The sequence below is a fragment of the Geotrypetes seraphini genome, chromosome 2 (genome assembly GCF_902459505.1).
Source record: "Geotrypetes seraphini chromosome 2, aGeoSer1.1, whole genome shotgun sequence".
In the NCBI taxonomy this organism is placed as follows: domain Eukaryota; kingdom Metazoa; phylum Chordata; class Amphibia; order Gymnophiona; family Dermophiidae; genus Geotrypetes; species Geotrypetes seraphini.
The window spans coordinates 438,226,385-438,251,842 of NC_047085.1; the positions used below are offsets into that span (position 1 = coordinate 438,226,385).

General features: G+C 44.4%; 1 protein-coding gene across 1 annotated transcript in view; it reads right to left on the reverse strand.

Annotated features, from left to right (window-relative positions):
• LOC117355583 (uncharacterized protein C17orf98-like) overlaps nucleotides 1–19,537 on the reverse strand; it is a 33,315-nt gene extending 13,778 nt beyond the window's left edge. Inside the window, exon 1 of the mRNA XM_033934341.1 lies at nucleotides 19,235–19,537. Within this exon, the coding sequence (XP_033790232.1) occupies nucleotides 19,235–19,474 (240 nt within the window). The 5' untranslated portion in view covers nucleotides 19,475–19,537. The remainder of the gene's footprint in view (nucleotides 1–19,234) is intronic.
• Between the last annotated feature and the right edge of the window lie 5,921 nt (nucleotides 19,538–25,458).

Sequence of the window (25,458 nt, forward strand, 5' to 3'; positions counted from 1 at the left end):
CACGCCTCTCCAGTCGAAAGAGCGTCCTAACTATCGAGTTTTGTGCAACCTGCAGTGCACATAAGGCTGAAGCAGGCAAACCCAAAAGAACCAGATTACAATAATCCAAGTTAGATAAAACAACTGTTTGCAGAACAGTCTTAAAAGTATTCCCAGATAAGTATGGCCTGAGATTACTTATTATTTGCAATTTAAAAAATTCATTCCGAACCATTGCCTGAACATGACCCCTAAAAGTTAAACCCCAGTCCAAAAGAACTCCCAGGCACTTCACCTCCGCTACAACCATTACATTTGCACCTAGAAGTTTGAGACACTGCTAGGCGCAATTGCCAATCAACCACTAGGTGCTGGTTATAGAATCAAGCCTATTGGCATAGAAACAGGTAGACATCCTAGTGCTAGGTGCCGGTAATGTAGGCTAGGTTTTCCTGGCCTACTTTACTTGAACCTATCATACCACGCCTATACTCTGCCCCTAACCATGCTTTTTGGGTAGACGTGAGTAGGCGCCTGCCAATTCCTAGAAGTAGGTGCCAGTAGGCGCCATGCTGATTTCTATGCAGAACCCTTTTTTATTATTATTATTTGCGGAACTATTAATTGGCAATTTAAACTTGTTTTTTAATTGGCTGAAAATTAGCTTGATCAATTATCACACCAATTAAAGGATGGAATCTGCAAGTAATTTGGCTAGGCATTGCTAGAGGTTAGGTGTTGCTAGACAGCTATGATCTAGGTGCCATTTATAGAATCAGGCCTAAAATGCTCTCCAGCTCGAGCACAGAATACATGACTACAAATACAGACTAAAAACCCTAACACATCAGCCGAGGCTGTAAATAACGTAGTTTATTTTAATGAATGTGTTGATGTGTTAGGGTTTTTAGCCTGTATTTATATATATATATATATATATGTATTTATATATATATATATATATATATATATATATATATATATATATATAAGGATTAGATTATATATATATATATATATATATATGTATTTATATATATATATATATATATATATATATATATATATATATATATAATCTAATCCTTAGGTTTAATTTATATCATAACTAGTCTTTTAGTCCGTTACATTAACGTGTGCTAGAATATATGTCTGTCTGTCTTTTTTTCTTTATTTATGTCTCTCTCCCTACCCCTGTCTTTTTCTTTCTGTCTCCCTCCCGCTGTCTTTCTTTCTGTCTGTCTCCCTGCCCCTGTGCCTTTCTTCCTTTCTTTATGTCTCCCTCCCCACTTCCCTGTGCAGCAGCCACAGCATTCCCTCCCCCTCCATTTCCCTGTGCAGCAGCATTTCCCTCCCCCCACCCCACTTCTCTGTGCAGCAGCAGCAGCAGTATTTTCCTCACCCTCTAGTTCTCTGTGCAGCAGCAGCGGTATTTACCTCCCCCTCCACGTACCTGTGCAGCTGCAGCAGCATTTCCCCTCCCCCTCTTCCCTTCCTATAGTCTGGCGAGAGCAAAAAGATTTATACATTGGCAAACTTTAATGTTACCGCTATGTATTTCCCTCCCTCTCCACGTCCCTGTGCAGCAGCAGCATTTCCCCCTCCCCCCTTCCCTTCCCGCAGTCTGGCCGGCTCCCTTGCCGGAGTAATTTTTAAGTTTAAAGGTGCCGCAGTGGCTCCTCTAACGATCCTCGCCTGCATCGAAAGGCTTCTCCGACACAGGTGCGGCTCGTGAGAGGAGCTGCCGCGGCACCTTTAAACTTAAAAATAACTTTGGCAAGGGAGCTGGCCAGACTGCAGGAAGGGAAAGGAAGGGGGGGTGGGGAGGGGGAAATGCTGCTGCACCTTAGGGTCCGCGAGTGTTGAGCAGTTGTAAGAGGCATATATGCTGCTGGTTAGCTGTACTCAACCCCTATTTCAATGGCGAGACAGCTCAAGGCTTTAGTGGAGGATCTCCGGGTAAGTCTCCAGAACCCCTGCACTGATTTCTAAACTTGCCGCGCCGAGGCTGTAAATAAAGAGGGGGTAGTATCTCTGCTGTCGAGCTTTTTGCCTTCCCCCACCCGTCCCCCCCCCAGCTCCGATTGAGCAATAAATATCAGAAGGAAATATCTGGAGGTCTGCGAGTGTGCGGCAGTTGTAAGCGCACATGCGCACTCCTGCCGGCCACAGACCTACTGATCACAGATCAGGGATCATGGATCACGCAGCTAAGAGTGCACATGCGCGCTTAACATTTTATTATGGTAGATATTAATAAAATCTATTTTTTAAAAAAAACTACACACATAGGCATAGGTAGCAGATGTACAATCACTTACTGCAGGTGATGGGTGATGTTAGTAATAAAAAAGATTCTACATGTGTAAAATTGTGCAGTGATGAATGAGTGTGTATAGGCATGTTTAGAGGCAGAGTGTCAGTAAAGTCACAGTTTACTCATGTAGTTCATAAAATATGATATAAAGTAAAAAACGAGAGCAAAATTGTAGATATGAGGTACTTGATGTCAAATATTCTTCAGAAATATTCCAAATACTGTAATATAATATAACACCAGATATCTAGACCGCATAACCGTTAGTTCGATGTGTTTTACAAAAGTCTATAAAAATTGGTACAATGAAGGCGATTAGTTCAGAAATTTTGAGAAGAAGAAAGATTTCAGTTGTTTTCTAAACTGTTCATAGGAACTAGTTGTAAACAATAGTTGTAAACAAAAATCTTTATCGTGATGAACTGCTTGATATGCTAAGGTACGTTCAAGGTACAGTTTACTTTTGCATCCCTTAACACAGTGGTTCCCAACCCTGTCCTGGAGGAACACCAGGCCAATTGGGTTTTCAGGCTAGCCCTAATGAATATGCATGAAGCAAATTTGCATGCCTATCACTTCCATCATATGCAAATCTCTCTCATGCATATTCATTAGGGCTAGCCTGAAAACCCGATTGGCCTGGTGTTCCTCCAGGACAGGGTTGGGAATCACTGCCTTAACAGATGGAAAAACAAAAAGAGGATATGATTTTCTGTTATTCTTATGGGGCGCTCTGTAGAATCTGTCTGCTAAATATAAACGGGCTAAACCAAAAGCAACTTTATAATATAGGCATCCCAGCTTAAAGATGACACGAGCTTCCACGGGGAGCAAATGTAACTCACGATAGAAAGGCATCACATGATTGTATTTCTTCAAACCATAAATCAGTCAAACTGCAATATTTTGTTTTTTTATTTATTTATTTATAAATTTCATATTACTTATCAAACATACAAACTTGTACAGAAAGAAATTGAGCTTAGGTCATACTCAAAAAGAAAATACATTGGCTATAAGCCATCAAATATAAGACATTTTACATTTAAGCTCAATTTACTCAAGTCCACATAGATCCAAGATTGGTGGAAGATTAAGAAAATACAATCAAAACAAAAACTTGAAGCTGAGAGCAAAATATAATACATACTTTCTTCTAACGAGCTTAAGATTTTAAGATTTTTCTTTACTCAGTCAGGTGAGTGACAAGAAATAAGTTAATTGAAATGGTTTGAAGAAACATACTTATTTGCTTGGTGATGCACAATACACTTACAAGGGTGACACAAGTAAAAAGTAGCCCCCAAAGCTAAGACTCCTGGCTTAAGTAATAGAAATTCACGCCTACGCTTCTGCGTCTCGCGTGATAAATCTGGATATATCTGTATTCTATAGCCAAGGAATTGTTTCTGTCTATTTTTAAAGAGTAGTCTCAAAATCCATAATTTATCTGGTTGCAAAGCTACAATTATTATCAAAGTTGCTGGAGTAGCAATTTCTTTATCTGACATCTCAAGAAAAGCTGAGACATCCATAGCTTCTTGGTTTAATAAACCTTGATTTTGGGGTTGATCTCTTGAAAGTAAATAATAAGCCTGAGAAAGTGGAGGTAAGAGATCCTCCGATATGCTCCAAACCTCTTGAAAGTATTTTTTAATCATTTCTCTCGGAGCCACTATTGTAACCCTAGGAAAATTTATCAATCTTAAATTGTTACTCCGTGACGTGTTCTCTAAAGTTTCAATTTTCCTTCTAAGATTTATATTATCTTTTATTAGTCTCTTGTTTAAAGGAATTTACATCTTTTTCAATCTTCTGAGTGTTGGATTTAGAGTCATTCAATTCTGTCTTAACCTCTTTCAATTCCTTTGTATGCTCAATCAATTTTCCTTCTATGTAATTAAAGTGGGGATTTATGGCTTTCCCAAAGTTAACCACAAGATCCCAGAGAGCATCAAGAGTCACCTCAGAGGGTTTATTTAGAAAAGTTTGCACTTGACCAGTGAAAAAGTGCTCACCACTCATTGATTCTTCTTGTTCCTCCACCAACTGGGTAATCCCTGCGCCCACTGATAGAAATTCCTCTGGTTCCCTAGAGGGGGTCTCTAGTTGGGTTGCCCCTCCTTCCTAGCTTTCCAGGGATGTCTGCCTTGCCTCAGTTGATGAAAACAACCCTTCCTCCGGGGTTTCCTCAACTCTTGGAGAGCTTGTAATCCGGGGTTGCGGAGGCGGAGCTCGAGTGTCGGGGCTAAGAGTTGTATCAGGCCCAGGGAGAACTGCTGCTGAACCACTCATACGCTGCGTCTCCTGCGGGATGCTCTCCGACGTTCCGGCTACATTCTGCATGTGCCTGAGAATATCTTCAATAGTGCTGACCTCGTCGCTTCGGCATTGCAGGTAGGGGGGAAGAACAAACTCCTCACTACCAAAAAGAAATTCTGACGATTAGGCAAAGAAAATCTCAGGGCGTCTTGCTCAGCGAAACAAGCTCACAGCCATCTTAGATCCACCCAACTGCAGTATTTTGAATCAATTTTAACCTAGTCATATTTTCTTAGTACTTGACAAATAAATGATGTTGCAATAGTTAAGAAGACTCAACAGTAGTGACTGAACCAGGATTTTAAAGGCAGCAATTTCAAAGTAAGATCTAATAGTACACAGTTTCCACAGAGAATAGTATCCCTTACGAATTACAACATCAATCTGGTTCTTCATAGTGAGATGTCGATTGAAAGTGACAACCAGTGGCGTACCTAGGGGGGGGCGGGGGGGGGGGGGCGGGCCGCCCCGGGTACCAGCCCTGAGGGGGTGTTCCCGGCCTTGCCGCTCAGTCCCCCCCCACGCCCGAAGGACCGCTTGCCCCACTGACCTTCCAGCACACCTATGAAGCAGCCCGCAGCAGGATCGCGACGTCAGCAATCCCTCAGCTGCTTGGGCGCTGCTTCCTGCGCCGCGGTCCCGTCCCTCCTCTGACGTCAGAGGAGGGGGCGGGACCGCGGCGCAGGAAGCAGCGCCCAAGCAGCTGAGGGATTGCTGACGTCGCGATCCTGCTGCAGGCTGCTTCATAGGTGTGCTGGAAGGTCAGTGGGGCGAGCGGTCCTTCGGGCGTGGGGGGGGCAGTAGCTTAAGGTAGCCCGGCGCAGGAAGCAGCTCCTAAGCAGCGCAAAGATAGCTGACGTCGCGATCCTGCTGCGGCTGCTTCATAGGTAGTGCGGGGAGGCCAGGGGGGCGAATGGTCCTTCGGGGTGGGTCGGGGCATCAGGCCTTCAGGGTGGGGCGGGCGGGCGGGCAGGCAGACTTTCAAGGGGGAGGGGGGTGACAGGCAGGCAGGCAGGCCTTCAAGGGGGGGTGCAGGTCTTCGGGGGGGGGGTGCAGACCTTCAAGGGGGTGCAGGCCTTCAAGGGGGGGGACAGGCAGGCAGGCCTTCAAGGGGGGGACAGGCCTACAAGGGGGGGGGGACAGGCCTACAAGGGGGTGCAGGCCTACAAGGGGGGGGGACAGGCCTTCAAGGGGGGACAGGCCTTCAGGGGGGGGTGCATGCCTTCAGGGGGGGGGCCGACCTTCAAGGGGGGGCAGGCCTTCAAGGGGGGGACAGGCAGGCAGGCCTTCAAGTGGGGGGACAGGCCTTCGGGGGGGTGCAGGCCTTCGGGGGGGGGTGCAGACCTTCAAGGGGGTGCAGGCCTTCAAGGGGGGGACAGGCAGGCAGGCCTTCAAGGGGGGGACAGGCCTACAAGGGGGTGGGACAGGCCTTCAAGGGGGTGCAGGCCTTTGGGGGGTGCCAACCTTCAAGGGGGGGTGCAGGCCTTCAAGGGGGGGGGACAGGCCTTCAAGGGGGGACAAGCAGGCAGGCCTTCAAGGGGGGGACAGGCCTACAAGGGGGTGGGACAGGCCTTCAAGGGGGTGCAGGCCTTTGGGGGGGTGCCAACCTTCAAGGGGGGGACAGGCCTTCAAGGGGGGACAAGCAGGCAGGCCTTCAAGGGGGGGTCAGGCCTTCAAGGGGGGGACAGGCCTACAAGGGGGTGGGACAGGCAGACCTTTAAGGGGGGACAGGCCTACAAGGGGGTGGGACAGGCAGACCTTTAAGGGGGGATAGGCCTTCAAGGGGGGACAAGCAGGAAGGCCTTCAAGGGGGGGTCAGGCCTTCAAGGGGGGGGGGACAGGCCTTCGGGGGTGCAGGCCTTCGGGGTGGGTGCAGGCCTTCGGGGTGGGTGCAGGCATTCGGGGTGGGTGCAGGCCTTCGGGATGGGTGCAGGCCTTCAGGGGGGGACAGACCTTCGGGTGGGGGGTACAATCCTTCGGGGAGGGTGCAGGCCTTCAGGGGTGGGGTTTAGGCGTTCAGAGGGGGACAGACCTTCGGGTGGGAGGTAAAGTCCTTCGGGGGGTGCAGGTCTTCAGGGGTGGGGTGTAGCCCTTCTGAGGGGGGACAGACCTTCGGGGGAGGGGGGGTCCTGGTGTAAAAGTACACAGAGGGAGAGAGGGAAGGGGGGGTTCAAAGATACGTGCATATGCCAGACTTTGGGGGTTAGAAATAATGGGTCTAAAAACAGAGGAGTGGGAGAGAGATGGTGCATAATGGGATTTAGGGAGGGAAGGAACAGAAAGGGAGAGAACTTGGAAACAGGGGATGGTGTGGAGGGGGGATAGAGATACTGGATAGGAGGATAGTTGGGAACAGAAAGGGAGAGATGGTGGATCCTGGGGTGGTGGGGAGTTGAGAAAAGGTGAATCTGTGGATGGAGACAAAAAAAAGGAAAGATGCCAGATCTCCGGGAGAGGGAAGGGAAACGGAAGGGGAGAACAGAGATGGCAGACGGATGGTTAGCACGGAGAAAGGAGACCCTGGCAAGCAAGACAACAAGAGCCTGGGACCAACAAGATTTGAATATTGATCAGAGAACAAAAGGTAGAAAAAATAATTTTATTTTCTGTTTTGTGATTACAATATGTTAGATTTGAAAAGTGTACATGAGACAGCTTGAAATGGGAACTTTTCTATTTTTGTGAATGGCAAGGCTGAGTTCAGTTAAAATATATGCTTTATAAGAAAATATAATAATGTGTTTTATAAAGTTTATAAGCATTGCTGGCATACTCGGTGAGGTGTTCCTAGTGTTGGTGGTGGTGGTAGCATGTCAGTGTGTTGAGAGGAAGAGGTAGTCTGGGAAATTCTGCTGAGCAAACTCTGGGCCCATTTCCACCCCCAGTTAGTCCACTCCACTCAACTGGTTCACACACTGAGTGGGTCTTTGGGTGTTATTTCTGGGTAGTTGTTTTAGAATCTCTTCCAGTGGTTTGTCAGTATCTCCTTCTGGTCCAAGGAAGGAAACTTTGTCAACCTTAGCATTGACCTTCAGAATATGTTTGTAACAGCGCTGCTTGTGTGGCATTAGGCTATGTAGTGATCGAAAGAAAAAAACAGACCTTTGCACATTTTTGCACTATATGGTGGGTGTATGAGGAGATTCATTTCCTGCACAGTTAAGTCCATGTGAAGTTACCTTGTGCTGTATTTGACATCTAGCAAGGTCTCTGTTTGGAAGGAAAGATCTAAGCTTAAAAATGAAGTGGCCAGAAGTTATGTTAAAAGTAGATAGCGTAGCTGGTTTTAAGAAAGGTTTGGACAAATTCCTGGAGGAAAAGTCCATTGTCTGTTATTAAGACATGGGGGAAGCGTCTGCTTGCCCTGGATTGGTGCACTCAGCAGCAACAAATACTAGTTTTGGCTGGCTCTTTCCCCGCATTTCTCCTCTCTTCCCCACGATTTAATATCCAGTTCAGGCAGTAAGTAAATGCATCGGCAGGGGGGGTCTGGTAAGTCTTGGGGGCTGGGGATGGAAGGTGAGAATCAGTTCTGTAGGCTATCAGAAATTTGCTTAATTATCTACTCACACAGAAAAGCAGTAAAGTCAATAGGTTCTCTGAGTGGGAACAACCTGTTTGATCTTGCACTCTTGTGATTGACCAATTGTTTATCACTGTTTAATTTATCACATTGATTAATTTGAGCACACCTGAGGTGTCCTATGATGGTGTGCACTGCAGGCAGAGGAGCCTTATTGTGTAAAGCACTGGAGAATTCTCTCCTCTCGCTTACCTCTCACGCTGAGGACACCCTGCTTCAGTATAATCATTTATATGATTTATCTTATAAACATTATTACGTGGTCTTTTCCTCAAGTGCTGAGACATCAGGTTGTTCCCACTTGGAGAACCTATTGACTTTTACTGCTTTTCTGTGTGGCTTTAACATTTTTGCTATTCAGTATACCTAAACTATTATTCAGTAGAAAAAATATGGTTTGTTCAATCAAATCCTGTGTGGACATTGGACTTCTATGAGTGAATGTTCTGCTTGATTGAACAAACTAAATTTTTTCTACTGAATAATAGTCTAGGTACAATGAAAGTAAATAGCAAAAATGTTTGAGTAGATAATTAAGGAAATCTTTTTCATATTGCTTGCTTATGGACTGGGAAAAAAGACTGTTCAAGCAAATGTCTCCAGAACTGCTTTAATGGAAAAATGTGATTTTTTTTTTTTAAGTACTTTGTGAAATTTATTGTTGTTGTGAAATTTATTGTTATACTTTGTTTAAACTTAAAAAGCGGTGTCATTAACAGTGAATCTAATCGAAAAATCGATTCAACAGGGTGAATCGAATCGAATGAAATATTTTTCTCTGAATCGGGCAGCACTATTGGCTACCATGAGAATGGGCTACTGGGCATGATGGACCATTGGTGTGACCCAGTTAGGCTATTCTTATGTTATGTTCTCATCTGTAGGGGCCTTTGTTTTCACTTCTTATTTTAATGTATTTTTTTCCTGGGAACTTATCAGTGTTTTTTTATAATGGGAACAAAAATGGAAGAGAATTAATGTGTGTGAAATGGGGGGGTAACTAATTTCTTCAGCTAAATAATTCAATCCACTTCAAACAGACATAGGAGAACTCACGCACCATTCACACACCCTCCAACCAAAAACGTCAAAAGAAAAAAACTGTTCGACAACCTCCTAGCCATTTGAGCTGCAACACTTGACCCCCAACTCTACAACCTATTGACCTTGACCACAAACTACAAAACCTTAAAAAAAGAAATAAAAACCCTTCTATTCAAAAAACACATAAAACCAAACTAACATAATCAGAACTGTCCCAAGCATCACCTGCAACTACTCCATATGTACTTCTGATGTCATGACAATTCCGACATAATTTATGTTATGTTATGTTTGGAATAATGGTTACATAAATGAGGTTCAATAAAAGAAAATTTTCACTGCCTGTTTCTATTCTGACCATTTATTCCATTTCATGGTTATTGCAAAAAAAAAAAAAAAAAAAAAATTTTCCATGAGGGGGGGGGGGGGGGGGTGTCAAAAAATGATGGGCCCCGGGTGCCACATACCCTAGGTACGCCACTGGTGACAACCAAAATTTTAATGGTTGATCATGTAAGATGATGTGTTTATCTTAAGTGATGGTTCAATTATGGTCTTTTGTGAAGAAGCAAAGAAGAATTTAGTTTTTTCTTGATTTAATTTTAGTTTAAATTCCTGCATCCAAGAATCCATCAAATTCAAAACAAACTCTATAATTTGTGTACTATCAGATAAAACTGTACTGCGAGGGATAATGATTGTAATATCATCAGCATAGCTGAACAGTTTTACATCCAAATCACTCAGTATGAAACCCAAGGAAGAGAGATACACGTTAAATAGTGTAGATACCTCATTGAGAATTTGGAAATTTCTTCAAATTGTATTCCTCCAATTAATAAAATTTATTATTTACCAAATAAAAAGATGCCTGATGGAAATGGAAAAGGAAAGGTAAATGAAGATGGAAATGAGATTTGGAAAGTAAGAGGAGAGACAAATGTGATAGATTTTGCAAATGTGACGGCTTTATTGGAACAAACGATAACATCTGAAATGGACAGAGCAACATTACTAGTATCATTTGTCTTTGAACAGGATGTGAATATGATTATGAAATTGTTTTTCAAAAATTCCCAAAAATTATTTGGGGGACGGAAAATATGGATATATCCTGATGTAGCTAAGACTACACAAGAACGGAGGAAAGATTTTCTTGCAATGCGACAACAGACTATAAATATTGGAGCAACATTTTTATTGGTGTATCCCTGCAAATGCCTGGTTAGGTACTTAGGTGTTAAATATGTTTTTTTCTCTCCTAACCATCTGAAGGAATTTCTAGATGTTAAGCAGATCATCAAGGATTAAGGATTAAGGGATAATAATAATTGGGCGCTAGATACATTATGCCTTTCTTTTTTGTATTATTCCTTTAAATTTCTCTCTAATTTTAGTTTTGGTCAACCCCTGTTTATTGTGGTCTAAGAAGGGGTTTATTATCATCATTATGATGATTGTGGTAAAAGTATTATTGCGTTAAAATTTTCTTTCCTGTATTCAATGTACAAGAATTAATTCTTGTAAAATAAGATTGTATAATTATAAATAAAAATTACAAAAAAAAAAAAAAAAAAAAAAAATAGTGTAGGGGAAAGAGGTGAGCCCTGTGGGACTCCACTTGGATCACCTCTTTCCCCTACACTATTTAACATGCAGATAATATCAATCCATACAACACACCTCAATGAGTAGTGGTGCGGGGCCAACATGGTCCATGTTTCGGCTATGAATGCCTTTTTCAGGGGTCCAAATGCCAAATGCCACAAAACTTAAACAAAAAGCAAAGCCACGGAACCGAAGCTCTTGATGTAAAGGTTTAATAAAAGTCTTCACAATAAAAACAATGCAGTTCAATAAAAATCTTCACAAATGAAATGATGCCTGGAATGCGCTCCCGAGAGAGGTGGTGGAGAGTAAAACTGTGACTGAGTTCAAAGAAGCGTGGGATGAACACAGAAGATTTAGAATCAGAAAATAATATTAAATATTGAACTAGGCCAGTTACTGGGCAGACTTGCACGGTCTGTGTCTGTATATGGCCATTTGGTGGAGGATGGGCTGGGGAGGGCTTCAATGGCTGGGAGGGTGTAGATGGGCTGGAGTAAGTCTTAACAGAGATTTTGGCAGTTGGAACTCAAGCACAGTACCGGGTAAAGCTTTGGATTCTCGCCCAGAAATAGCTAAGAAGAAAAAAAAAAATAAAAAAAAATTTTAATTGAATCAGGTTGGGCAGACTGGATGGACCATTCGGGTCTTTATCTGCCGTCATCTACTATGTTACTATGTTACAAGTCATATGAAACACAGCAATGAATGTGGTATGGACCTGGCATGGTCCATGTTTCAGTTAATAATAACCTTCTTTTGGGGTCCACTTGGGTTCTGGAATTCTTTGCTGGGAAATGCAGTAAAAGCAGGTGATGAGCATGTTTCTGGAGGAAAAGTCCACAAACTGTTATTAAGGTAGACCTAGAGAAAGTCGCTGCTTTTCCCTGGGTGTAGCTTCATATCAGAATAGGGTAGGGGTGAAGCTGGGTTACTGCCGAGGAAGGCTGTGTAAACTGAACAACTCACAGAAAGCTCTCTTGAAAGCCATTGATCTGATTTTGCATATGCAAAGATGCAATCTCAGAGGAAGCTCTGGCAGTAAACAGGAATCCAGCATGAATTCATGTTTCATCAAACTGGCTATTTCTTTTTGTAATTCTTTATTTAAACACTGTTAGCCATCGTTACAACAATATGGCAGAACCAGACAAGCAAAAATACAGTGAATATAAAGTGAAATGCCCCTCCCCCCCCCGCCAGAACCCCTCCCCCCTCCCTCCCCTCCCTATCCCTACCTCCCCCCTCCTCCGTAGATCAGGCCGAGTCTCCCCCCCCCTAACACAAGAGGCACCTATAGAGGAGACGGGAAGGGGTAGTATCCCAAGAGGCTATAAGAGGTCCCATAGCAGGAACAAGTCAGCCCTTACTCCAGTACAGGAAATTCAGAGCCCCCCTCCACCTCCAGGAACCTACCCCACAGACCCTCAAACTGTCGCCTCTGGCGTGTAAGTAGAGCTGAAAGCCGGAATTTCTCACACACCCATCCCAATTTCGTTCGCATCATCGCTACCGTGGGTACCGTGGGACTCTTCCAATGAGAGGCCAGCACTAGTCTAGCCGCCGTAAATGCAAGACGCATCAGCTTGTCTTGTGCGTCCTCCACTGCCCCGGGGAGTACCCCCAACAAAGCAGTTTCCGCCCTTAGCAGCAAAGGACACTGCATAAGACGCCCCACGTATTGGAACACCTGGGTCCAAAAGTCCACAATGCGAGGGCACTCCCACCACATATGAAAGAACGTTCCCCGCAGACCACACCCTCTCCAGCACTCTCCTGTGCACGAGGTACTCATCTTGGCGATCACCACCGGGGTAACATACCAGCGCACCAAAAGCTTAAGAGCATTTTCCACCAATTGTGGAGCTACCGCCACGTGGTGTATTCGCAGTGCGATTTGTTCCCATTCCTCTTTCGTATATGTGAGCCCCAAGTCTAGTTCCCAAGCCCTCATATAGGATGTCTTCTGATCTGGGTCAGCTAGTAGTAATCGATAAAGGAGCGAAATGCATCCCCGACGCACCGGTTCCCCCAACAACCTTTCAAACCTCGAACGCTCATAGGAGGTGAGGTCCCCCGCCTTAACGCGCATAACATAATCCTTTACCTGCAAGTAGGGGAATAAATCACGCTGTTCCAGGTGGAAAGAGGCTCGGACCTCAGGAAACCCACGGATGTGCTCCCCTTCCAACAGCTGGCCAAAACATCTCAGCCCCCCTCGCTCCCACCTGCTAAAAACTCCCCCCTCCCTACCCGGGATGAAGTCCTCCGCATATCTAATAGGCACAAAATGTAGTCCCCTTCCCCTACCTATCAATTTCCTAAGGGCCCCCCCCCAAACCCGCAACGTCCACCGTATAAATGGATTAGAAATAGCAGCAATTTCCTTCTCCCTTAAACCCACCCACGGTAGATAAGACAAAGCATGGATGTCCCTGGGACCCCCCAAGAGACCCTGCTCTACCTGAACCCATAGCTTGGCCGGAGTCGCATGCCAATCCACAACCGCCCTAAGCTGTGCCGCCCGGTAGTACAATTCCAAATTGGGCAACCCCAAGCCTCCCTCCTCCTTAAATTTGAACATGGCATATCTCGCCACCCTGGGACGCTTTCCCCCCCATATGAAGCGTAAAAGAGACCTGTGCCAGCGAGTAAAATATATTTTAGGAACTTCTACAGGCAGAACCTGAAAGAGATAAAGAAATCTGGGCAGTACCATCATACGCACCACCTCCATTCTGCCCATCCAGGAAAGGTATAAGGGGTCCCATCTATCAAGGTCCTGTCTCAGAGCCGTACCCAAAGGAAGATAATTATGACAGAACAAAGTATTCCAATCCACCCCAAGCAGGATCCCCAGATACCTAATAGGACCCTTCACCCAGCGGAAGGGGACTCTACTTTGCAGTTCCAGAGCCTCCTCTGCCGGTACCGAGATGTTCAAGATCTCCGTCTTAGACAAGTTAGCTTTAAAGCCTGAGAGTCTCCCATAGTCGTGCATCAAATCTCGCAAGGCCAGAAGCGATCTCTCCGACCCCTCCACTATGGCCAAAATATCATCTGCAAAAAGGGACAGTTTATGCTCGACCCCCTGCACCTGTACCCCCCTCGCCTGCTGTGAAAGACGAATGCTCTGTGCCAAGGGCTCGATCACCAAAGCAAACAACAGGGGAGAGAGCGGGCACCCCTGTCTAGTTCCTCTATGTAACTCAAATGGCTTGGAATAGACCCCATTAACTTTAACACAGGCCATTGGGGTGTGATAGAGTGTAAGAATCCAAGAAATAAACCGCGATCCGAATCCCATCTGGCGGAGAACAGCCTCCATAAACGTCCAATCCACCCGATCGAACGCCTTTTCGGCATCCACCGCCACCGCCACCCAGGGAGACCCTGATCTTCGAGCCTCCCACACCAAATTCAGCACCCGCCTAATACCATCAGCCGCTTGACGTCCTCCTATGAACCCCACCTGATCCGGGTGGATCAGGTCTGGCATATGGGTCGCCATCCGATCAGCCAAGATACGGGCCAGGATTTTAGTATCAATACCCAACAACGATATAGGACGGTAACTGCCACACATAGTCTCATCTTTCCCCGGCTTAGGGATTATCGTAATCCCTGCTAATCGCATATAGAAAGGCAAGTGCTCCCCCTCTTTCAGGGAATTAAATAATCTAGTTAGCAAGGGTGCAACCAAGGGAGAAAGCTTTTTATAAAACAACCCCGTAAATCCATCCAGCCCAGGGGATTTTCCCGGCTTCAAATGTCGAATCACCCGCAGTACCTCTTCCACTGTAATATCCTCCTCCAGCCCCAGAGCGTCTGAGCTAGATAGAGTAGGTAACCCCAACTCTTGTAGATAGGTTTGGCTCTCCCCCAGAGAGCCCTCAAGCTCTGGTGAATAAAGCTCCTGGTAAAACTCCCTAAACCGCCGTTGTATGCCTACATCGTCAGTAATCACCTTACCATCCCGCTCCTTAATAGCCAGAATATTACCCCTTGTTTGTTGTAATTTGACCCTGTGAGCCAAAAGTTTGCTCGCCCTGTTCCCCGTTTCAAAATATTTAAGCCTCAACTTCTCAAGATTAAATTTAACCACCTCATCTTCCAACTTCCCAAGAGCCATTCGGGTTTCCTGGATCCGGAGCCTCAGTTGCGGTCCCCCCTGTCCCCTCTTATGTTGATCCACCAAAGTACGAAGCGTTTCCCGGAGCTGCAATTCCTCCCGCTGTCGGGACTTTTTCTGATAGGCTGCTATAGAGATCAACTCCCCCCGTAAAACCCCCTTTAGACTTTCCCAGATCGTCATGGGGGAGAACTGGTCCACATTATTAAACTCTAAGAAATCATAGATCCCCGTTTCCAGCTGTTGCACTATCTTCGGGTCTCCCAGTAGGGTATCATTTAATTTCCAATACGTATCTCCCCCCCGAGGCCCTCCCCAACTCAGATCCATCCATAACGGGGCATGGTCAGACCACCCAATGGTATCAATCTTAGTGTCTATCAATTTTCCCCCCCCAGCCTTTATCCACACATATCATATCTATGCGAGTGTATACCTCATGCACAGGAGAGTAGAAAGTGTAGTCCCTACCCAACCAATGTTGCACCCGCCACCCATCCTCCAGATTAAGGACGTCCAGGAATTTCTTTAGACATTTTCTATCGCCCTTAAGTCTGTCACCCCCCTTGCCCGTGGAGTCCCAATCCGGATTGAGTACCAAATTAAAATCTCCCCCCACTACCAAATGTCCTACCTTAGCTGATAAGATCTTTGACAGGAGAGTTTCAAAAAATTGTCCCTGCTGAGAATTAGATGCATACAAATTAACCAGCGTTACCCGTATCCCATCAACAGTACCAGTCCAGATAATCCACCTCCCACCCTCATCCCTCCATTCCCGATCTAGGACCACCTTCAACTTGTGGGAAAACAAAATCCCCACCCCCGCTTTTTTTCGCTCCACTCTATTTGAAGCCCAGACCCTCACGGGATAATCCCGGAATTGTACAAGTTTTTCCCCCGCTTTCACAAAATGAGTTTCTTGAACAAAACAAATATCAAAACAGAGGCGTTTAACTTCCTTCAATAACAATTGCCTCTTACGTGGCATGTTGAGCCCCTTAACATTCAGGCTACCCACACGTAAAACATTAGCCCCCTCCATTCCAAACCATGAAGAACGTGCTCAACAACCCCTCCCCTCCCCTTGCTATCCCCCGCAGCCCCCCAATCCCCCTCCATCTCAGCCCCTCCCCCCCCATCCCCACCCACCCACCCAGTCTGCCCCACCCCCCTCCCCTCCAGTCCCATACTCCCTCTCTCCTCATCCCCTCCAAGACTTCAAGTGACCCCACCACTCCATAAAGACACCACCCATGTACCTCCCCCCCCACAATCTCTCATCCCCCATTCAACAAGTTCCCCTCCATCCATTCCCCCGGCTCCCCACCGTACACTCCCCCACACACATACTATCCTTCAGTGATATCAGAGAGTCCACACCAAATTCCAGAGCCCATCTGGAATCAGGAATCATCATGCTCAATCCGCTCGTCAGGTGTCCGCAGCAGGCGCCACTCTCCGGTCGGTCGTCTCCCCCTCAGGTCGGGAACTCTGCCTTCCTCTCTTCCTCTGTGACACCGCTTTCCATTGATAACGCTCCAACCTCATCGTCGGTGATTTGCTCAAGACGGAATCGCCAGGGGCCACCAAGCCCTCCTTCAGAAGTACGGCCTGTAACTCTACCACTGTCGTTACACGCTTATGGACCCCATTAAAAGTCACCAACAATCCGAAGGGAAAGAGCCAGCGATAGCGTACATTGTTCTTCTTCAGCACCTCCAACAGCGGCCGGAACTCCCGCCGCTTCTGTAGAGTGATAGACGATAAATCCTGAAATATCTCCACCTTCAAATTTTTCCAAGGAATAACCCCCAATTCTCGGGCTTTCTTCACCATTCGGTCTTTATCAGGGAAGCGATGGATGCAAGCAATGATATCTCTCGGGTAGTCCCCATTCTTGGGACCCAGCGTGCGGTGGGCCCGATCAACTTCCAGGCCCCCAGTAGTAGCATCCACGGCTCCCCCATCCGCCATCAAAAAGCGATAGATCTCCTGCACCACAGCTGTGGCGTCTCCATATTCTGCCGTATCCGGGACCCCCCGGATCCGCACATTGTTGCGCCGAGACCTATTTTCCAGGTCCTCCACCTGCGCACAGCAGTCCAGAAGATCTTTCTGGACAATCTGCATTTGATCATGGATGCTGGTCACAGATTCTTCTTGTTCTCCGAGGCGCCTCTCTGTGTCTTCCACCCGGCCCAGCAGGTCCGCAAAGTCCTGCCGGATCTCCTTCACCGCCTCCTTAATCTTTCCCTTCACTGCTGCCACCTCATCTTTTATTTCAGCTGCCCAGATTTTCAGGTCAGCTTTGGTAATCGCCGCCGCCGCACTAGCTCGCCGCAGTCTCGGGGAGGCACCACGCTCCGATTCCTCCTCCGACGCGCTGTCTCCCGACTCGCGCGCAGATACACTGGGGGTCCCACACACGTGCGGGAGGCCGCCTTTTTCACCCCCGCGATCCAGCGACCTACCCGCCTCTGCTTTCTTGCGCGACGGCATCCTGCAGCAGGGAGAGTCAGCTCGTTCTCCCGGCTCCACACTCGCACAGTATTCAGTGCTGCTCGCAGCGGGGGAAGGGTGCTCAGCGCTGCAAAGGGTCAGAGCGATTTCTCTAACCCTCCATCTTAGTCGGTGACCAAACTGGCTATTTCAAGGGAATTACCCCCTCCGCTTCAATTTTAGTCGCATCTTCAGTCTTATTGTACAAATCTCATCTCTTCTTTCCATTCTATTTGGGGGTGGGGGCGGAAGGCAGGGGAGTGGCACCAGTGCCCCAGGCGCCTCTCACCCTCGCTACGCCACGGATGAGAAGCACTGCTTTAGGTTACTGAGAACCACATCAGGAGTTTGGATGGTTCGACAGACATGGCTTTAATACTCCTTGCAGTAAAATGATTTTAATATTAACAAAGCTGCACAATAATATGTTTAGCATTAAGGGTCGGATTCTGTTACCGGTGCCTATATTGGTGGCCACCTTAAAAGCGGCATGTCAATCACACCTCAGTGCCAGTTTTAGAATCGGACTTAAGGGAAAGGCTGGTGCCAGAAATATAGGCCAGGGTTTTCTGGGCCTACATTTCTGGCACTTATCTTTGTGTGAATAGTGCCTACATAGGCGTTTTAGGCCACCTAATGCCACTTCCGGTGTTGGCCACACCTATTTTGGTGTTCGGCGGCCTAATGTGCCTAGGTAGGCACAATTCCAGGAGGCAAAAACAGAAGACAAAAATCCTCTGCAGAACACAAACAGGCAATACCAGTGAAGGAGACGAAAACCAAAAAGCTATAATGAATTAGGTTTATTTGGTGATACAAAACAACTCAACACGATTCGTATTTCAGCTAAAGGCCTGCATCAGGAGTCTAAAAACAAAACACAAATAAAAAATAAACATTATCAAACACAAATCATAAGGACCTAATGGACCATGATAAAAACAAAATGGTATACAAAAATAAGATGGTAATAAAAAAGATGAAATTAAATGAATGACAATATAAAACTGATGCACAATTTAAAATATTGGAGATAAAAACTAAGCAATATGCAACTTTCATGAAAAAATTTTTAAATACTAATTGGCAGATTTGTGTTTGATAATGTTTATTTTGTATTTTTGTTTGTATTCTTGCTTTTAGACTCCTGATGCAGGCCTTTGACTGAAACACGAATCGTGTTGAGTCGTTTTGTATCACCAAATAAACCTAATCCATTATAGCCTTTTGGTTTTTTTGTCTCTTTCGCTGTAGCATTGCCGGCACAATTCCGGTACCATTTATTTTGCTGCCAGTAGGCGCTTCAACCTCACCGTTATTTGCCATTTCTAATGGCATTCTTCAATTAAATGAGTCAGACATTTGTTTGTTACCAATATAATTGTTAATGTGGATTTAATGCATGTCAAAATTAACAAAAATCTTCAGCTCTCTAAGGTTTACAAATGTTTATAAAACCACCAAATCAGTGGGAATAACAATCACGATAGAACCTAGATATCAATGTCAACTAAAATACGTACAAGTTTTCAAAAGCTACAAATGTGGTATCTAAAGTTCATTAATACACCTTAATAAACAAAGGGAGACGTATATTCCTGAATGACATGATGGTTTATCAAAATACAAGCTGTGAGTTAAAAATGAGCTGCTACTAGGAGCCAATGGCACAGTGGGCTACAGAGCTGCTCCAAACCAGCATTAAGAAACCCAGAGTTAAAGCAATGGTTTTGCCAGAACCACTAACCTGCCCTGTTCTCTTCAGCAAAGCTGGAACTGGTTTGCTTAGGAAGTAGGTCCCCGAATGATGGTTTCGCTGAGCATTGTAAGGTGGGATCACAGAGCCCAGCTTTGGCAGGGAATAGCTGTAGTCTTTAGCTATGCTGCCCACGGCCACACAGTCCAGAATGAAGCATTTCTCCTTCTGTTGCAGCTCAGTCCTTGAAGGGGATGGTGCAAAACAACTTAGTTTTCTGTGAGGCAGCATCGCTCGTCCCTTCCAGGCCTGCAGAAGCGTAGCAGAAAGAGCAAAATGTGGCTGTAAGGCTGCTGAAGCACGTTGCGGTTTCTGTGCACACTGAGCAGGAGACAACACAAATCAAGATAGGAGTTGCTATGGACACGGCACACAGTATAGAACTGACTGCCTCAGTCAATTAAACTTCACTGCTCCTTGTGGCGCTTATAGGATGACTTTTAAAACCTGTCCTTGTTATGCTAACTTCTGGTTCCACAGGCAGGTCCAGTAAAACAGGAAGAGTTGCAAGATCTCAATGGAATGGTGTACAAATGGTGGTTCATGTTTACTAAGAAATGTCATTTTTTTTATTTTTTATTTTTTTTTTGGGGGGGGGTGAGAGGGAGGCATAGAAAGTACCCGCACAAGAAGTACAAGCAGACTGTTGGAGGCTGGACTCATTTACAGCACTGGTCTTTGACCTGGGGGCCACCGTGTGAGCGGACTGCTGGGCACGATGGACCACTAGTCTGACCCAGCAGCGGCAACTCTTATGTTCTTATCAAAATGATGAGAGAGTAGTGTTTAAACTTAAAACTCCAAATTATACAAAACACTGCAATAAAGGTAATTTCAGGTTCAAATAAATTCAATCATGTTACGCCTCTGCTTCAAAACGCTCATTGGCTGCCAATCTCATACAGGATAACATATAAAATAGCTCTTTTAGTCTTTAAGACAATTAAAAATAACACTCCTGCATTTATAGATAGGCTCCTGATTCCTTATAGTTCGTCAAGAGTTCTTAGATCTTCCTCACAAGCTACCCTATATGTTCCCTCCTTAAAAATCATTGGTACTCACCGTGACCTGATCTTTTCAGTTACTGCCCCAAATATTTGGAACTCACTCCCTCTATATTTACGGCTTGAACAAGACTTAAAAAAATTTAAGAATAGTTTAAAGTGTCTTCTTTTTAAAGAAGCCTTTAACTAAAAGTTTAATTTTCCGGTTAATTCCGAATTTCATCTTCCTTTATTAAATTCAGATTATATTCCTCTTCTCTTTATATTTTCCAGTCCTCAAATTTCTTTTCTTCACACCTTCCCTATGTACTAACCCAACCTGCTTATTTTTTTTTTTCTTTTTTTTTTTTAAATTGTATTTTTTCTTTCTTCCCCCTTTCCTATTGTTTCATGTGGATTGTTTACCCCAGTTTGTTTTTCTTTTTTTTTTTTCTTTTTTCTTTTAAAGTAGTTAATTTTAATTACAATGTATTTGTGATTTTAGAAATCCAATTTTATTTCTTTGTAAAACGCTTTGTATCCTGAAAAGCGTTTAATCAAATAATATAATAAACTTGAAACTTGAAAACCTAAACCTAAGGTGAGTTGAGAGATATCGAATTGCACATCATTCTAGCTATTAGGATTATTCTTTCTTTCATTCCAGGGTCTAAAATCTAGTAAGTGTCTAGGCTATTATGGTTTGTACGTGTATGTATACCTTTACCCGTGTATGTGCTAGCATGATGCCTAAGTACAATTCTGCAATACCCGCTTAATTTAGTGTTTATTTGCAAAGGGAGTACATGAGAAGGTGGTGCATAGGCAGGGATCCCAATTACATAGGTAACATCTCTCCTGTATTTATACCAGGTCTATGGCTGGCAAGGCCAGTGCTTAGGCTTTTTGTGCCCCCCCCCCCCACCCCAGCAATTTATAAAACATGGCCCTCCTCCCTCTTTCTCACTCCTTCCCAGCTTCTACTCTGGTCTAGCATTTTCTCCCACCCACCCATCCAGCTTTAGCCCTGCCAACTGAAGACATCTTCCTCCAGTCTAGCAAATAAAAATCTCTAAGCTTTGCAGCCAATGGCAATATCCTCAAGCTGCCCCTGCTTTCATGCATGCATGAAAGACAAAGGGGGTGGGGGGCAAGGAGGAGGGAAGGCAGCAGCTCTGCAATATTGCTGCCAGCTGCAGAACTTGGGAAGTTGGAGGGGGAGGAGGTGGCTGTCAGTTGGTGAGGCTTGGGGATCCCTACTAGCTACAGCAGGGAAGATATTCATTTTGAGGGAGCCTAAGCTCAAAGTGGGAGGCCCAAAAAAGCAGTAATATTTACCCTGATTAAACGATCCTCCACGTTCACTGCTGACAGCTGATTCAGCATCCCCACTCTGATGAGGCTCACCTCTGAAGACACTCACCGGAGTTGTAATAGAAGTGAATGGGAGAACCATGAGGACGTATCCCTGCTCATCATAATGGGGATGCGGAAGCCTGTGGCTGCTCCCACTGTCAGTGGTGCACGTGGAGGATCACTCAGTCAGGGTAAGTATTACTGCGTTTTTGGGTTCCTCTCCACAGTGTCCCTTTAATGAAGGTTTATTATTAGATACGTACATCTTCTATATTAGTGATTGCAAATTTGGGACCTGCTCAACCTTTTTTTGTTCATCAGCTAGTGTTAGTGTTTGTGCGTCCCCAGAAAATTTTTTTTCGGCCAATGCAGCCCAAGGAAGCCAAAAGGTTGGACATCCATGTTTTACAGCAAAGAACTAGTATTACATTATAGTATTGTGGTCGAGATAGGATTAGGGATTATACTAAAATTTGGAAAGCCTCTATTTTGAAGTATTTTCTTAGGTTTCTCATCACAAGGAAAGATTGTTTTATTATTGATTATATGTGGCTCTTCATGGATAGGTGGTAATATCTAATCCTAAGATTCAGGATTGTAATTCTCTTTTATTTTCTTAATAACAATACTTACAATACAATAACAATAACACACACTTCCAACATGTACAATACAATGAAAATAATTATTATACACACATTATTACAACTTAATGAGGGCAATGTCTATTATAAAATAACAACCTAAAATTAAACATAGAATAAAATACTCATAAGCTGCATATATCCAATTCAGATGGGAGGGAGTTAGGGAAGATTCTCCTTCAAATTTTTACAAAAACCATCCAGGGGGGCCCATTTCTTAGTAAAATTAGCAATGTTTAATGGCTATTATTTCCACATATTTTCTAATTAAACTCAAATGATTCCACCATTCAGGAAAGTTGAGTTTCCAATTGATGGCGATATGGTGGATAGCTAATGTAATCTTTGTGTCAAATATTTTGGTATGCATTTGTGGGATCAAGATATCAGGAGATGGGAGGATTATTTTCTAAATGTGTTATAGAAAGTATTGTGGACCAAATTTCTGTCCAGAATACTTGTACCTTGGAACATTTATAAAGGAGGTGTTTAAGAGTATCGGCCTGCATATGGCAAAACCAACATAGACCTGAAGAAACTGAATGTTTAAATTTAGCAATTTTATTAGGGGTCCAATAAACCCTATGCAGAATAAAAAAAGGCTGATTGACAAATTGAGGCTGACATGGTGGGACATGCAGTTTTATATAATTAGAAGCTCTTTTTTTCTCTATTAAGAGAGACTGTGCAAACTTAATAAAATTTGGTGAGTGAGGAGAAATATCTCTACACATCGGTCTTAGGGAGATGAAGGATTCTACAATCAATTGCCAATTTTGTAATTCAAATTCAGGGAGATCCAGGATACATTTCAGGTTATTTAATGACATAATTTCACCCTGAAAGATTACTTAAGATAGAGCCCAGATATAATATGAGATTCAATGGCACTGTTATACTATAAAGGATTGTAATAATAATAATAGTAATAAATTTATTCTTGTATACCGCCCATCCACAAATTTCCAGGCGGTTAACATCAAAGAAGAACTGTACAATCAGTGAAAGGGACATCAAATTAATAAAATGAATGACAAGATAAAGAATACATAGTAATTTAACAAACTTATCAAACAAATGTGTTTTTAAAAACTTTCTTAAAACGTTATAAGAATCCGGGCTTAACCAAGAGTTCAGTTTACCTAGTTGAAAGGCAAATGTCCTGTTCAAAAATTTCTTGTAGTGACAGTTCTTAACTGAAGGATACATAAAAATAAATTTATTACAAGTGATTTTTAATGAGGTATAAAAATTAAATTGAGAGGCTAGATATCCCGGAGCCAAACCAAAAAGAGATTTAAAACAAAGACAACCAAATTTAAAAAGAATGCGTGCCTCAAAAGGCAACCATGTAATTGCCGATAAAATGGGCTGTGATCATATTTCTTCAGGCCAAAAATTAAGCGCACTGCCATATTTTTTGCTAATTGAATATGTTGTAAATTTTTCTTAAATGATGCAAGATAGACAATGGAAAGTCTGTGTCATCTACTGTAATCCTTGGAGTGTAGTATGGGTCGGTTGAGGATCCTAGCCAAAATCATTTGTTATATTCTTATTTAGTTTGAGGTGGTGGGTTGAGGTCTAGTTTTTTATGATGACTCCCAAGGATTGCATTAAAAGGTTGAACACTGATGGGGGACCCCACTAGGAGGGTGCCAGCTATCAGAAAGTACACTATCCTTAAATACAGCATAGTGCTGAGTGGTTAGGAAACTTTGGAATCAGTAGATGAATTGGCCACTAAATCCAAAATCACTGAAGATCTTGGACATTTGATTGAAGTCTACTTGGTCAAATGCACTACTTAGGTCAAATGATTGCACTTTGACCCTTGCTTAGTAGTTCTTTGCCCTTGCTTAGTAGTTATGTTACTAGTGCTGCAACCACCATCTCAGTGCTGTGATTTTTTTCTGAATCCCAATTGTGAAAGGTGTAGGATATTGAAGCGTTGTAAGTAGCATTTGAGTTTAACATCTGGAACTGGAAGGTCCCAATCGCCCGTCCCCACCCCTCTCTTGAACCCCCCCACCCCACCACCGCTTAATAACTACCGGACACCAATTTGTTGGAAAAAAATAGGCCGCAGCCCTGTTTAATGGACTAAACAAGAAATAACAAACCACAAATTGTTATAACATCCGAGCTACCATGTAAACAATTTTATACCTAAATCCCCAATTCCCCGCCATCCTCAGCTAGGGCCTGGGGGTGGCATGACCTTGATGCCCCTTAGAACGCCATTCTCGGACGCTCGCTCCCCCCGAGCTCGCGTCCTCTTACGGCTCATTGCCTGATGAGCCCACCTCCCAAAACTCTTGGTAGTTCGGGACACCGCAGCTGCAACATCCAAACTCCAGCACCAACCGAACCACCCACGGAAGGGAGGGAGGGAGAGAGAGAAAAGGACGCCCGCAGGAGCCAGGAACCCCCCGACCCCGGAAGGCCCCAGCCTTTTATACACCCTCTCTCGAACCTTCCATGCCCCAACCAATCAGAAGCTCTGACAGGTTGGGGCGGGAAAAACTCTGCACTATCTTTTACCTGCCGAGACTATTCCCGACGGGCGATAACTGGGCCCTCCAGCCCAGTATTAAATTTCGCTCATCAAGACTGGCTCTCGAGCTTACACATTCTGTGATATATCCTTCCATATATTGGAAAATTACCTAATGCCGGTGGTTGGGTTCCTATCAGTTTTGGCATGAATGTCTTCTGCTAGGTTGCCGCACCAGATTTATTACCAACAGTAAGGTTTTCTAGCAATATTTATTGGAACTTGCTGGCAGGCATCTACCACAAAGGCTACAGCACTCCAACATCAAAAATAGAAAGATGCCTCATAGATGCAGCACAGACCCATTCCACTAGGGGGCAACATTCTACACAGCTAATTCATGCATTGCTCTCTTTGTCTTCCCTCTTAGCAGGTGATGAGGAGCATTTGTACTTTATTTTCCCCATCTTTGCTTCCTGCGTCTATCCCTTCTCCTCGCACTGCTTCCATTCTGATCCATGAATGGCAGTTTTTGATCCTTCTTGACACTAGTCCCTGGCCAAATGATTTTGCATTAAGCATCTTGCAGGCTTTGCCAATGCTGATCATCCTACCCAATGTGACAATGAAAGCAAATGTCATGAAAGTTTATAAAAATGTCCCTACCCCATTCACTCTGCTTTAATAGACTAAACACCGTCTTTAGCTCTATTGCAGGCTATTCTGAGGCAG